Source organism: Erinaceus europaeus, chromosome 13 (genome assembly GCF_950295315.1).
Source record: "Erinaceus europaeus chromosome 13, mEriEur2.1, whole genome shotgun sequence".
NCBI classification, from domain to species: Eukaryota; Metazoa; Chordata; class Mammalia; order Eulipotyphla; family Erinaceidae; genus Erinaceus; species Erinaceus europaeus.
The window spans coordinates 6,145,602-6,158,627 of NC_080174.1; the positions used below are offsets into that span (position 1 = coordinate 6,145,602).

General features: G+C 48.1%; 1 protein-coding gene across 14 annotated transcripts in view; it reads right to left on the minus strand.

The window, feature by feature from the left end:
- Positions 1-13,026, minus strand: part of SYTL3 (synaptotagmin like 3) — a 62,498-nt gene that overhangs the window by 34,317 nt on the left and 15,155 nt on the right. For all 14 annotated transcript variants that reach the window (XM_060205244.1, XM_060205246.1, XM_060205245.1 and 11 more), the window contains one exon: positions 6,080-6,144. In XM_060205244.1, coding sequence (XP_060061227.1) covers positions 6,080-6,144 — 65 coding nt within the window. The remainder of the gene's footprint in view (positions 1-6,079; positions 6,145-13,026) is intronic.

Genomic DNA, 13,026 nt, shown 5'->3' on the forward strand with positions numbered 1-13,026 from the left:
GAACCAGGATCCTTGTGCTTTGTGCCATGTGTGCTTAAGTCGCTGCGCTACCACCCAAGTCTCCAAAACAATTATTTTTAAAAAATATATATATCTTTTACTCATTATTCGACAGACAGAGAGATTGAGAGGGGATGGGGAGAGAGACAGAGACACCTGCAGCCCTGCTTCACTGCTCGTAAAGCTTTCCCCTTACAAGTGGGACTAGGGGCTTGAATCTGGGTCCTTGTGCACTGTAATGTGTGTTTAACCAGGTGCACCACCACCTGGTCAATAGTTACTAGTTTAAAACTTTTTAATGACCTTTATTTATTTGATAGAGACAGACAGCTATTGAGAGCAAAGGGATGGCAGAGAGGGAGAAAATCAGAGAGACACCTACAACACAAAGCTCTTCCCCTGCAGGTGGGGAGCTGGGGCTCGAACCTGGGTCCTTGCACATTGTAACATGTGCGCTCCACCAGATGCACCACCACCCGGCCCCTAATAATTTGTAGACAGAACCAAAACAACTGCCTGTCCAGAGAGTGAATTCCCAGAACCGCCACAATAACCAAGACACAGAGGCTGCCACACCGCCCTCTGGTGGGCAGGTGAATCAACACAAGGCGGTGAGCACAGGCTTGAGCCAGGGGGCGCCCTCTGGTGGGCATGTGGGTCAACACAAGGCGATGAGCACAGGCTTGAACCAGGGGGCGCCCTCTGCTGGGCATGTGGGTCAACACAAGGCGGTGAGCACAGGCTTGAACCAGGGGGCGCCCTCTGCTGGGCATGTGAGTCAACACAAGGTGGTGAGCACAGGCTTGAACCAAGGGGCTTTCTCCCTGCAGGTGGGGACCATGGGCTTGAACCTGCGGGCAGAGACCTTCAAAACGTTCTTAAGGCCTGTGGAGACAGCAACATGGCTCTGCAAAAAACTCTCATGCCTCAGTCTCTGAGGTCTCAGGTTCAAGTCCCAGGACTACCATCAGCCAGAGTTAAGCATGGCTCTGGTCTCCCTGAATCTCTTACTCATGAAATAAATTAATAGCAGAGGCCAAGCTGTGGCACACCTGGTTGAGCGCGTACGTGTTATAGTGTGAAAGGACCCGAGTTCAAGCCCCTGGTCCCCACCTGCAGGGGGAAAGCTTCACAACTGGTGAAGCAGGGCTGCAGGTGTCTGTCTCTCTCCTTCCCTATCCCCCTCTTCTCTTGATTTCTGTCTCTTTCCAATAATAAATAAACATATTTTTTTAAATAATAAAACAATAGCATGAAAGCAAGGAACTTTGGGGTTTAAGGAGGAGGGAGAGGAAGAGAACTTTGGAGGCCTGCTATGTAATGAAATTATATCCGTGTATAATGACTGCACTATAAAGCACTAATCCTCTCAGTAAAAATTAATTAAATATCTTTTAAAAAATAGAAAGTTCTTGAGGTGGGGAAAGCTGCCTGACCAAGTGAGTGTAATAAATGCTACCGGACTGCAAACCCACAATGGTGTACTTAGGGTGCCTCACTGATGTCTTTTTGACTTATTCAGTTTTCTTCTCTAAATTTTATACTTATTTATTTATGATTCCCTTTTGTTGCCCTTGTTGTTTTATTGTTGAGTTATTATTGATGTCATTGTTGTTGGATAGGACTGAGAGAAATGGAGAGAGGAGGGGAAGACGGGGAGAGAAAGACAGACACCTGCAGACCTGCTTCACTGCCATTAAAGCGACTCCCCTGCAGGTGGGGAGCTGCAGACTCAAACTGGGATCCTTACGCCAGTCCTAGCACTTTGCGCCATGTGTGCTTAACCCGATGCGCTACCACTGGGCCCCTAAATTTAGAATTCTTAAACACAGAATGATTTTTTAGCTTACTGAAATATATAAATGTCTTTCAAAAAGATATTCACAAAGTGGCTTAAGAGGCTTCACAGTGGGTAGAACCCTGTACCAGCAAGAATGAAACCAGGGGAGTCGGGCGGTAGCGCAGCGGGTTAAGCGCATGTGGTGCGAAGCGCAAGGACCGGCATAAGGATCCCAGTTGGAGTCCCCGGCTTCCCACCTGCAGGGGAGTCGCTTCACAGGCGGTGAAGCAGGTCTGCAGGTGTCTGTCTTTCTCTCCCCCTCTGTCTTCCCCTCCTCTCCCCATTTCTCTCTGTCCTATCCAACAATGACAAGAATAACAATAACTATAATAAAACAAGGGCAACAAAAGGGAAAATAAGTAAATAAATAAAATATTCTTTAAAAAGAATGAATTCAAGGGCCCAGGGGGTGGCACACCTGGTTGAGCACACATATTACAGTGCACAAGGACCCCGGTTCAAGCCCCTGGTCCCCACCTGCACAGAAATCTTCACAAATGGTGAAGCTGTGCTGCAGATGTCTGTCTCTCTCTCCCCTCCCCTCTCAATTTTCTTTGTCTCTATCCAAGAAATAAAAAAGATAAATGATAATAAATTAAATAAATAAAAATGATATTTTTTTTAAAAAGAGAGAATTAAGATACCAAGGAGCCAGGGCCAGGCAGTGGTGCACCTGGTTGAGTTTACATATTACAATGCACAGGGACCCAGGTTCAAACCCCCACTCCCCATCTGCAAGGGGGAAGTTTTATGAGTGTTGAAGCAGGTAGATCTACATGCATCTGTCTTTCTTTTCCTCTCTCGAGCTCCCTCACTTCTCAATTTCTCTCTTTCCTGATCTCCCCCAAAAAATAGAAAGAAAGGGGAAAAAAAGGGGAAAAAATGACAGCCAGGATCAGCGGCCGCCATAGTGTCCATGATAACTCTGGTGGCAATTAAACAAGACGAGACACAGAGCTATTCCATCACCCGTGGAGCTTCCCCTGGGCTATGCAGATGCTCCCATGTGGTGCCTGGTCTGAACCCTGGTCCTCAAGCATGCTATGGCATGTGTCCTGCTGAGTGAGCTAGTGCCCAGCCCCTGAACTGACTGACTTTCCTTGTTTCACAGGACACAGTCTCACATGAGACAGCAAGGAAATCCAGAGCACCACTCCCACTCCAGGGCAGGGGGTGAACCAGGGAGCTCTGGGGTTAGCAAGTCTTGGGCGCTACCAGCTGCACGAACAACCCAGACAAGTCTTTCTGCTCCCGAACCGAGCGCCTCGGGCCCACACAGGTGACTTGAGGGCCTCCCAAGATCAGATGGGCCTCAGTATCTGCTCTCAGGTCACATCAACAGCTCAGTCTCTCTCTCTCTCCCTCTCTCCCTCTCTCCTTCTCTCCCTCTCTCCCTCTCTCCCTCTCTCTGTCTTTTTACTTTTTTATTTTTGGTATTTTTAAAAATATATTTATTTATTTATTCTCTTCTGTTGCCCTTGTTGTTTTTTATTGTTGTGGTTATTATTGTTGTTGTTATTGTTGGGTAGGACAGAGAGAAATGGAGAGAGGAGGGGAAGACAGAGAGGGGAAGAGAAAGACAGACACCTGCAGACCTGCTTTACCACCTGTGAAGCGACCCCCCTGCAGGTGGGGAGCCAGAGGCTCGAACCAGGATCCTTACACCTGTCCTTGTGCTTTGCGCCATGTGGGCTTAACCTGCTGCACCACCACCACCTGGCTCCCAACTTTTCTCTGTCTTATCTATCTAATGAGAGAGAGAGAGAGAGAGAGAAAGACAGACACCTGCAGACCTGCTTCACCACCTGTGAAGCAACCTCCCTGCAGGTGGGGATTTTTTAATATTTATTTATTCCCTTTGTTGTTTATTGTTATAGTTATTAGTATTGTCGTCGTTGCTGGATAGGACAGAGAGAAATGGAAAGAGGAGAGGAAGACAGAGAGGGGGAGAGAAAGACAGACACCTGCAGACCTGCTTCACCACCTGTGAAGTGACTCCCCTGTAGGTGGGAAGCCGGGGGCTCGAACCGGGATCCTCATGCTGGTCCTTGTGCTTCACGTCATGTGCACTTAACCCGCTGCGCTACCAGATTCCCCAGAGGTGTTTATTTTATTATTGTAAATAGTATGGGAGGAAATGGGAGAGGGACCAGAGCACCACTCTTGCACAGGTGACTTTGTGACCTCAGGGGTCACGTCCTGCGTTCTATCCACGAAGCCCCCCGAGTCACAAAGAAAAAAAAAACATTAGTTTTAAAGGATGCAGTGTCTGAAACACTTCTCAGTGCCATCCCCTGCAAAATCATGAATGTAGACTGGCTTCCAAATATTTTCAGTGTTTAAGAAATGAGCACAGCAGGGCAGGGTGGTGACGCACCTGATTGAGTGCACTTATTACAATGTGTGAGGACCCGGGTTCGAGCCCCTGGTCCCCACCTGCCGGGGGACAGCTTTGCGAGTAATGAGTCAGTGCTGCAGATGTCTCTGTCTCTCTCCTTCTCATATAACCCCCTTCCCTCTTGACTTCTGACTATTTCTACCCAATAAATAAAGATAAAAAACTTTTAAAAATTAAAAATTAAAAAAAGAAATGAGCACAGCAAGCTACTAAAATTAATATAGAACCCCCCCCCACTAACTTTTTAAGCACAGCCCTGCTCATCTTGGGCTGACGGTGGTGCTGAAGATCAAACCTGGAACCTCAGAGCCTCAGACATGAGAGTTATTTGCAGAACCATCATGCTGTCTCCCCAGCCCATTATCTATTCTTCTAAATTGGACCATTTACTTTCCAGGAAACTTGAGAGCATTTATCTGAACTAGCCTGTCTCTACCAGGACCATTAGGACAGAGAGGAAGAAGTAAAAGCATGTGGAAAGAAAATTAGGTGGCAGAAGGCATCATGATTCCTGGAATTATTCCAACTGGACATTAAATTGGGTTTCTGGATGCCAAAAAGGAAAAGCACCCTTTTCTCTGCCTGTCTCTCTCTCTCCCTCCCTTCCTTTTATAGATTTATTTTTATTAATGAGTGAAACCCAGAGCATCTCTCTGGTATATGTGGTGTGGAGAGTCAGACTCCAGACCATACACACACAAGTCCTATGCTTCACTCACCCACCTTCAGGGCTGCGAGAACTCTGGCCTCACCCCCCTAGGTGCCTACCAAGCACTGATTGATGACAGACCCTGTCGCCACATGTCACGTCACTTTGACTCCCAGACAATCCAGTGTGTGCTTTGTGCTGGGTCCAATACATGTGGTCTTAATGGCAGGGGCGAGTTTGTGCTAAGTCGAACTGTAGAAAAGCAAAGTCGAGGCTCATGGGATAGGTTTTAAAAGCTGATGTCTGCAGAATAATTCTAGTCTACCTCTACATTAGCTGTCACACTCTAGCAAAGATTATGAAAGTCACGGGCCCCCAGAAACATACCTAAATAACAGTCATGCTAGCTTCTTTCCACTGTAAGATCCCTATTCTCATCTGCTCTGTTCCTACTTTCTGGCTCCTGTTTATTAAACAATTTGTCTTGCTTCATATCTTACCACCTTTCAGCCACCAACTTGCAGATGCTACTGCGATTCCATCCTGACTCCTCCCGGCAGACGACCTCACCAAAGTGTCCCAGAATCTCCCCTCCCCAGAGCCCTGCCCCACTAGGGAAAGACAGAGACAGGCTGGGGGTGTGGGGATCCACCTGCCAACACCCATGTCCAGTGGAGAAGCAATTACAGAAGCCAGAACTCCCACCTTCTGCTCCCCATAAGGAATTCTGGTCCATCCTCCCAGGGGTGGAAACATTAGGGGAAGATGACCAGAGGCCTCTAAAGCCTAGTTCCATTGGGACCAGGGATGTTTGTGACCAGGAGCCTTTGTTTTTGTACCACCACTGAGAGGGAAGAAATTCTGGAGAACAGTTGAGGAAGTCAGATGCTGTTTCTCTTATCTGAGAGGGAAGATAGAAAAGATGAGATGGTTTCATTTATAAGTGGAATATAGAGAATTAAAACTCATAAACTTGAATAAAAGGAAAAATATACATCTATATATAATCACCCATTTCATGCCATTTCAAGTTTTTTTACCAGAACACTGTTTGGCTCTGGCTTATGACGGTGTGGGGGACTGAACCTGGGACTTGGGAGCCGCAGGCAGGAGAATCTCTTTGCATCACCATTATGCTGTCTCCCTCCACCCCCATTTCACTTCTTTAGTGAAAAGCATTAAGAGAGCATACCTTCAGCTGGGAATTTCTTGGCTCGCTCCTCGAAGAACCATTCTCCAGTCTTTATTTTCACATTCCTGAAAAAAGAAAGAAAGAAAGAAAATCTTCACAAGATGCTTCAGACAGAGGTGCTAGAGCGAATTCTTCCAGAAAGGTATCGAGAATGCCCTCAGGCTCAAAGAACCTCAGAAAGGTGAATTCTGTGTCTTCAAAATTGCACTGTATTTATTGAGAGAGAGACCCCAGAACACTGCTATGCTACACATGCAGTGCTGGGGCTTGAACCTTGGGCCTCACCACAAGGTAACCCTGTACTCTACCTGCTGAGAGATTGTGTTAGGGGCCAGGTAGGGAAAGCACCCCTCCACCTGCATCCTAGCGGGGAGAAGTGGCCCGCAGCTGCCAGAGGCACCACCTGCTCCGAGCACTCCCTTCCTGCCTGACTCCCAGGGCCATAAAATGCAGATGTGAGGGCCCGGTGGCACACCTGGTTAAGTGCTCATATTACAGTGTGCGAGGTCCCGGGTTCAAGCCCCTGGTTCCCATCTGCAGGGGAAAGCTTCATAGGTGCTGAAGCACGGCTGCAGCGTCACACTGGCAAAGCTGTCCCCTGCACGTGGGACAGGAGCGCTGGTTTTGTTATTCCCACTAGGAATATCACGAGGGCTTGGTGCTGGCACCATGAAGCCACTGCTCCTGGCAGCCATTTTCCCTTTTTTCTTTATCCTTTCTATTTTTATTTGATAGGACAGAGAGAAACTTACAGTGGAGGAAGAGAAGAGAGAGAGAAAGAAAGATAGACACTTGCAGACCTACTTCATCCATCATAAAACATTTCCCCTGCAGGTGGGGAGAGGGGGTTCGAACCCAAGTTCTTTCTCATGGTAATATGTACACTTAACTGGGTGTGCCACCTCCCTGGCCCTCGTCTGCCTTTCTTACCAGAGCCCCGGTCAGCTCTGGCTGGTGGTGATGCCGGGAATTAAACCGAGGACCCAAGAACCTCAGTCATGAAATTCTGGTGCACAACCACTGTCTCCCCAGCCCCTGCCCCTTCTGTCCTCATCAAAGCTAGGCCAGGGCCTTAGAGGAGAGATTGGGGGCACCACGCAAGCCCCCCCTCTTCTTTCCCCAGCTGACTAAGGTGCTGGGCTTCCTGACTTTTTTTAATTAAGATTTTATTTATTTATTAATGAGAAAGATAAGAGGAGAGGGAGAAAGAGCCAGACATCACTCTGGTACATGTGCTGCCGAGGACTGAGTTCGGGACCTCACGCTTGAGAGTCCAGTGCTTTATCCACTGGGCCACCTTCTGGACTGCTGTTCTCTTTTTTGCTGGTGGCGACTATCTCAGCTAATCTCCTCTCTCCATTGCTGCCTGTGTGAAGGAATGCCGATGGCGTCACACAAAAACAGGGCAGAGACCAGAGCACGGACGTCAGCAGAGAACCCCACCAGGCACCCACAGTGGCTGAGCAAGCCAGCAGGCGCCCCAGGGAACAGACACACATAAGGAGAGAGATTCCTGAGCAAACCAACATCGCTGATTATCTTCCTTTTTAAATTTTTCATATATATACATTTTTAAATATTTATTTATTTATTCCCTTTTGTTGCCCTTGTTGTTTTATTGTTGTAGTTATTGGTGTTATTGATGTTGACTAGGACAGAGAGAAATGGAGAGAGGAAGGGAAGACAGAGAGGGTGAGAGGAAGATAGACACCTGCAGACCTGCTTCACCGCCTGTGAAGCGACTCCCCTGCAGGTGGGGAGCCGGGGGCTCGAACCAGGATCCTTACACTGGTCCTTGGGCTTTGTGCCACCAGCGCTTAACCTGCTGCGCTACCGCCCGACTCCCTTTTTCATATATTTTTAATATTTATTTTCCCTTTTGTTGCCCTTGTTATTGTTGTAATTACTATTGATGTCATTGTTGTTGGATAGGACAGAGAGAAATGGAGAGAGGAGGGGAAGACAGAGAGGAGGAGAGAAAGACAGACACCTGCAGACCTGCTTCACCGCTCGTGAAACTTCCCCCCTGCAGGTGGGGACCAGGGGCTTGAACCCGGGTCTTTGTGCGCTCTATCAGGTGTGCCACAGCCAAGCCCCTGCCCAGCATTTTTCTAGCATTTATTTCTGGCAGCACACCCAGTGGAATGCTCGTACTACTATGCATAAGGCCCCGGGTTCAAGCCCCTGCTTGAGCGGTGAAGCAGGTCTGCAGGTAAGTCTCTCTCTCTCATTATCTTTATTTATTGAGTAGAGACAGCTAGAAATTGAAAAAGGGGGGAAGACAGAGAGGGAGAGAGACAGAGACACCTGCAGCCCTGCTTCACCAGTCACAAAATTTCTCCTCTGCATGTGGGGACCGAGGGCTCGAACCCGGGTTCCTTGCACACTATAACATGTACGCTCAACCAGGTGCACCACCACCTGGCCCCTCTCTCTCTCTCTCTCTCTCTCACCTCTTCCCCTCTCCACTTCTCTCTGTGCTATCAAATTTATTAGAAAAGAAAAAAAGGCTGCCAGAGCAGAGGATCACTGGTGCTGGCACTGAGCCCCAGCGATAACCCTGGTGGCAATTAAATACGCATATTTAATTTCTCTCTCTATTCCTCCTCTCTCATTCTCTCTGTCTCTCTCTCTCTCTCACACACACACATACAAGACAAATCTTGTGAAAAAGAACATTATGAGGGGCCGAGTGGTGACATGCCTGGTTGAACACATGTTACATGGTGACGCTCAAGGACCCAGGTTCAAACCCCCACTCCCCACCTGCAGGAGGAAGCCTCCGGGCAGTAAAGTAGGGATGCAGGTGCTTCTCTGTCTATCTCCCTCTCTGTTTTTCCCTTTCTTCTCAATGTCTCTATCCAAAAGGAAGGGAGGAAGGAAGGAAGGAAGGAAGGAAGACAGGGAGGAGGAAAGAAGTATAAAGAAAAGGATGGGAGTCAGGCTGTAGCACAGCGGGTTAAGCGCAGGTGGCGCAAAGCACAAGGACCGGCATAAGGATCCCGGTTCGAACCCCGGCTCCCCACCTGCAGGGGAGTCGCTTCACAGGCGGTGAAGCAGGTCTGCAGGTGTCTGTCTTTCTCTCCTCCTCTCTGTCTTCCCCTCCTCTCTCCATTTCTCTCTGTCCTAGCCAACAATGACGATATCAATAATAACTACAACAATAATAACTACAACAATAAAACAACCAGGGCAACTAAAGGGAATAAATAAAATAAATATTTAAATAAATAAATAAATATTTAGAAAAGGAACATTGTCGACTTGTGATCATGCCGGCTCTAACTGGGGTTTGAATGACAAAACAAGAGCAAGTTTTTTTTTTTTTCATTTTGTTTTGTTTTATCCTCCAGCTCAGTTGATTCAATTTCAACAGCCTCCAGGAAGAGACTGATTATTGAGATTAAATCCTTGGTGACCTGAGGAAGCTCCAGAGGAAGATAAGAAATGATCATATCAGGCATAGCAGGCCGTTTCTTGCAAAACAGCCAGGGCTCCTTGTGACTTCTGTGACAAGGTGGCTTCCCCGTGACCCGGAGAAGTCACAGCCCCAGTGAGCAAGGCGCTGACTGCTGGGGCCTGGGGGTGGGGAGGTGCTGGGGATGGTTTTCCTTCCCTGGGGGCAGTGGCGGGGTGGTGGGAGAACCCAGCTGAAGCTGGTGCTGGTCAAGACCCTCAGAGCACCCAGCAGGGGGAGAGGGTGCTGTTAGGACCCCACTAAAAAGAAAAGAGACATTTACTTATTTTTTATTTTTTTAATATTTATTTTCCCTTTTGTTGCCTTTATTGTTTTTTGTTGTTGTAGTTATTATTGTTGTCCTTATTGTTGTTGTTGGATAGGACAGAGAGAAATGAGAGAGGAGGGGAAGACAGAGAGGGGGAGAGAAAGACAGACACCTGCAGACCTGCTTCACCGCCTGTGAAGGGACTCCCCTGCAGGTGGGGAGCCGGGGCTTGAACGGGGGGCTCGAACCAGGATCCTTACGCAGGTCCTTGTGCTTTGCGCCACGTGCGCCTAACCCACTGCGCTACCGCCTGACTCCCTTAGAGATTTCTTTATTAATGACACAGAGAGAGAGAGAGAGAAAGAGAGAGAGAGGCACCTGCAGACCTGCTTCACTGCTCGTGAAGCATCCCCCCGCAGATGGAGGCCCAGGGGCTGGAACCCAGATCCTCGTGTGGGTTTTTGCGCGCTTAACTGGGTGCTCCGGTGGTCTGAATTGAGCTCAAGCCAGTCCCTCCCCCGCAGGCCACTCTGGCTGTGATCAGTGGGAGCCCAGCTCTCTCCCCACATGCCCTCCTGCGGCAGCCACACACCCACCCTGTGCCTGGATCCCGGTGTGTTATGAAAGACGCCCTTATTTCAACAGAAGGAAGCTGAGGTTTCAGAAATCACACTGTGTGCTTGGGTGAGGTAGGGGGGTGAGTACCCAGGGAGGGGGATTGCCACACAGACAGCTTCCGGGGAGGTGGCCACAGCACCTGCCCCCCGGGTTTGATTTTCAGCCAGGCATGAACTGTCAGGCGAGGACTGAACAGCTCTGACCCTCAGGGCCTATGTGCAGACTCACTGGCAGGAGAGAGCTCACCAGGCGGGGCACATGCCTGGCCATGCATATGGGCTCGGCTCAAACTCAGGCACCATGTGGGAGATGCTATGGTACCAGAGGAAGCTCCGGGGCTGTGGGCTCTCTACCACTCTGCCTCTGTCTTCCTTGGAAGGGAAAGCATGCATAGGGGAGCCAGGCGGTAAATCGCAGGTTAAGCGCAGGTGGCACAAAGCCCAGGGACCGGCATAAGGATCCTGGTTCGAGCCCCCGGCTCCCCACCTGCAGGAGAGTCGCTTCACAGGCAGTGAAGCAGGTCTGCAGGTGTCTGTCTTTCTCTCCCCATCTCTGTCTTCCCCTCCTCTCTCCATTTCTCTCTGTCCTATCCAACAACGACAGCAATAACACCATTAATAACAACAACAACGATGACGATGAACAAAGGCAACAAAAAAAAGGGAAAAAAAAGTAAATAAAAAAAAAGAAAAGCATATATGTATAGGGAAGGGCTCAGCTACACACACACACACACACACACAGAGAAAATGTTTATTCATATGGTTGTGCCAATTCTCTCTCTCTCTCTCAAATGTGTAAGCTTTTTATTTTTATCAGTTCCACATTTTAAAATTTTTTATTAGTGATTTAATAATGATTTACAAAACTGTAATAGAAATAAATATTTTTTAAAAATATAGCTTATTTGTTTTATTTATTTTAAGACTTTCTTTTTTAAAATTTTAAAAAATATTTATTTCCTTTTGTTGCCTTTGTTGTTTTATTATTGTTGTTATTGATGTCATTGTTGTTGGATAGGACAGAGAGAAGTGGAGAGAGGAGGGGAAGACAGAGAGGGGGAGAGAAAGATAGACACCTGCAGACCTGCTTTACCACCTGTGAAGCGACCCCCCTGCAGGTGGGGAGCCGAGGGCTCGAACCGGGGTCTTTACACCCATCCTTGCACTTCGCGCCACGTGCACTTGACTCACTGCGCTACCGCCCAACTCCCCTATTTGTTTTATTTTAACAAGAAAGAGATAGATAGACCAGAGCCCTGCTCAGCTCTGGCATATGATAGTGCTGCGGACTGAACCTGAGACTTTGGAGCCTCAGGCATAACAACCTTTTTGCATAACCACTATGCTACCCGCCTCCCCCCCACCCCCGCCAGCTAAATAAATCTTTTTTAAAAAAATACCTATTTAAAATGCATGTTTGACATTACAATACCCAGAAGTCAACGTAGATTTTTGTCTTCCACTGATAGAAAGCATAAACACTTCTTTATATATATAGTAAAGAAATATTTATTTTTTATTTTATTTATTTATTGCCTCCAGGGTTATTGCTGGGGCTCAGTGCCTGCACTATGAATCCACTGCTCCTGGAGGCCATTTTTTCCCATTTTTGTTGCCCTTGTTGTTGCTATTATTGTCATTGCTGTTGTTGTTGGATAGGACAGAGAGAAATGGGGAAAGGAGGGGAAGACAGAGAGGAGAGAGAAAGATAGACACCTGCAGACCTGCTTCACCAGCTGTGAAGCGACTCCCCTGCAGGTGGGGAGCCGGGGGCTCGAATTGGCATCCTTCCGCAGGTCCTTGCGCTTTGCGCCACGGATGCTCAACCTGCTGCGCTACCGCTCAGCCCCCACATAAACACTGCTTTATTCAAATATTAAGTACATCAGACAAGTGCTTAGTATCCAGGAATTGCAAAGAACACACACAACTCTACAATAACAAGAACAACAACAAATGCCAATCAAAAATGGGCAGAGGAGCTGAAGAGACTCCCCTCCAAAGACTCACAAGTGGCCAATAGAACCTCCCCTCCCCAGAGCCCTGCCCCACTAGGGAGAGACAGAGACAGGCTGGGGGTGTGAATCCATCCAGCACCCATGTCCAGCGGAGAAGCAATGACAGCAGCCAGAACTCCCGCCTTATGCTCCGCACAATAATTTTGGTCTATGCTCCCAGAGGGATAAAAAATAGGGAAGCTTCCAATGGAGGGGCTGGGACACAGAACTCTGGTGGTGGGAACTGTGTGGAATTGTACCCCTCTTGTCCCACAATCTTGTCAATCATTATCATATCACTAATAATAATAGTAAAATTATCTGCCAATCCTGAAAATTATTCAATAAAAAACAAAACGGGGGAGTCGGGCAGTAGTGCAGTGGGTTAAGCGTAGGTGGCGCAAAGCACAAGGACCGGCATAAGGATCCCGGTTCGAATCCCAGGCTCCCCACCTGCAGGGGAGTCGCTTCACAAGTGGTGAAGCAGGTCTGCAGGTGTCTATCTCTCTCTCCCCTTCTCTGTCTTCCCCTCCTCTCTCCATTTCTCTCTGTCCTATCCAACAACAATGACATCAATAATAACTACAACAATAAAACAACAAGGG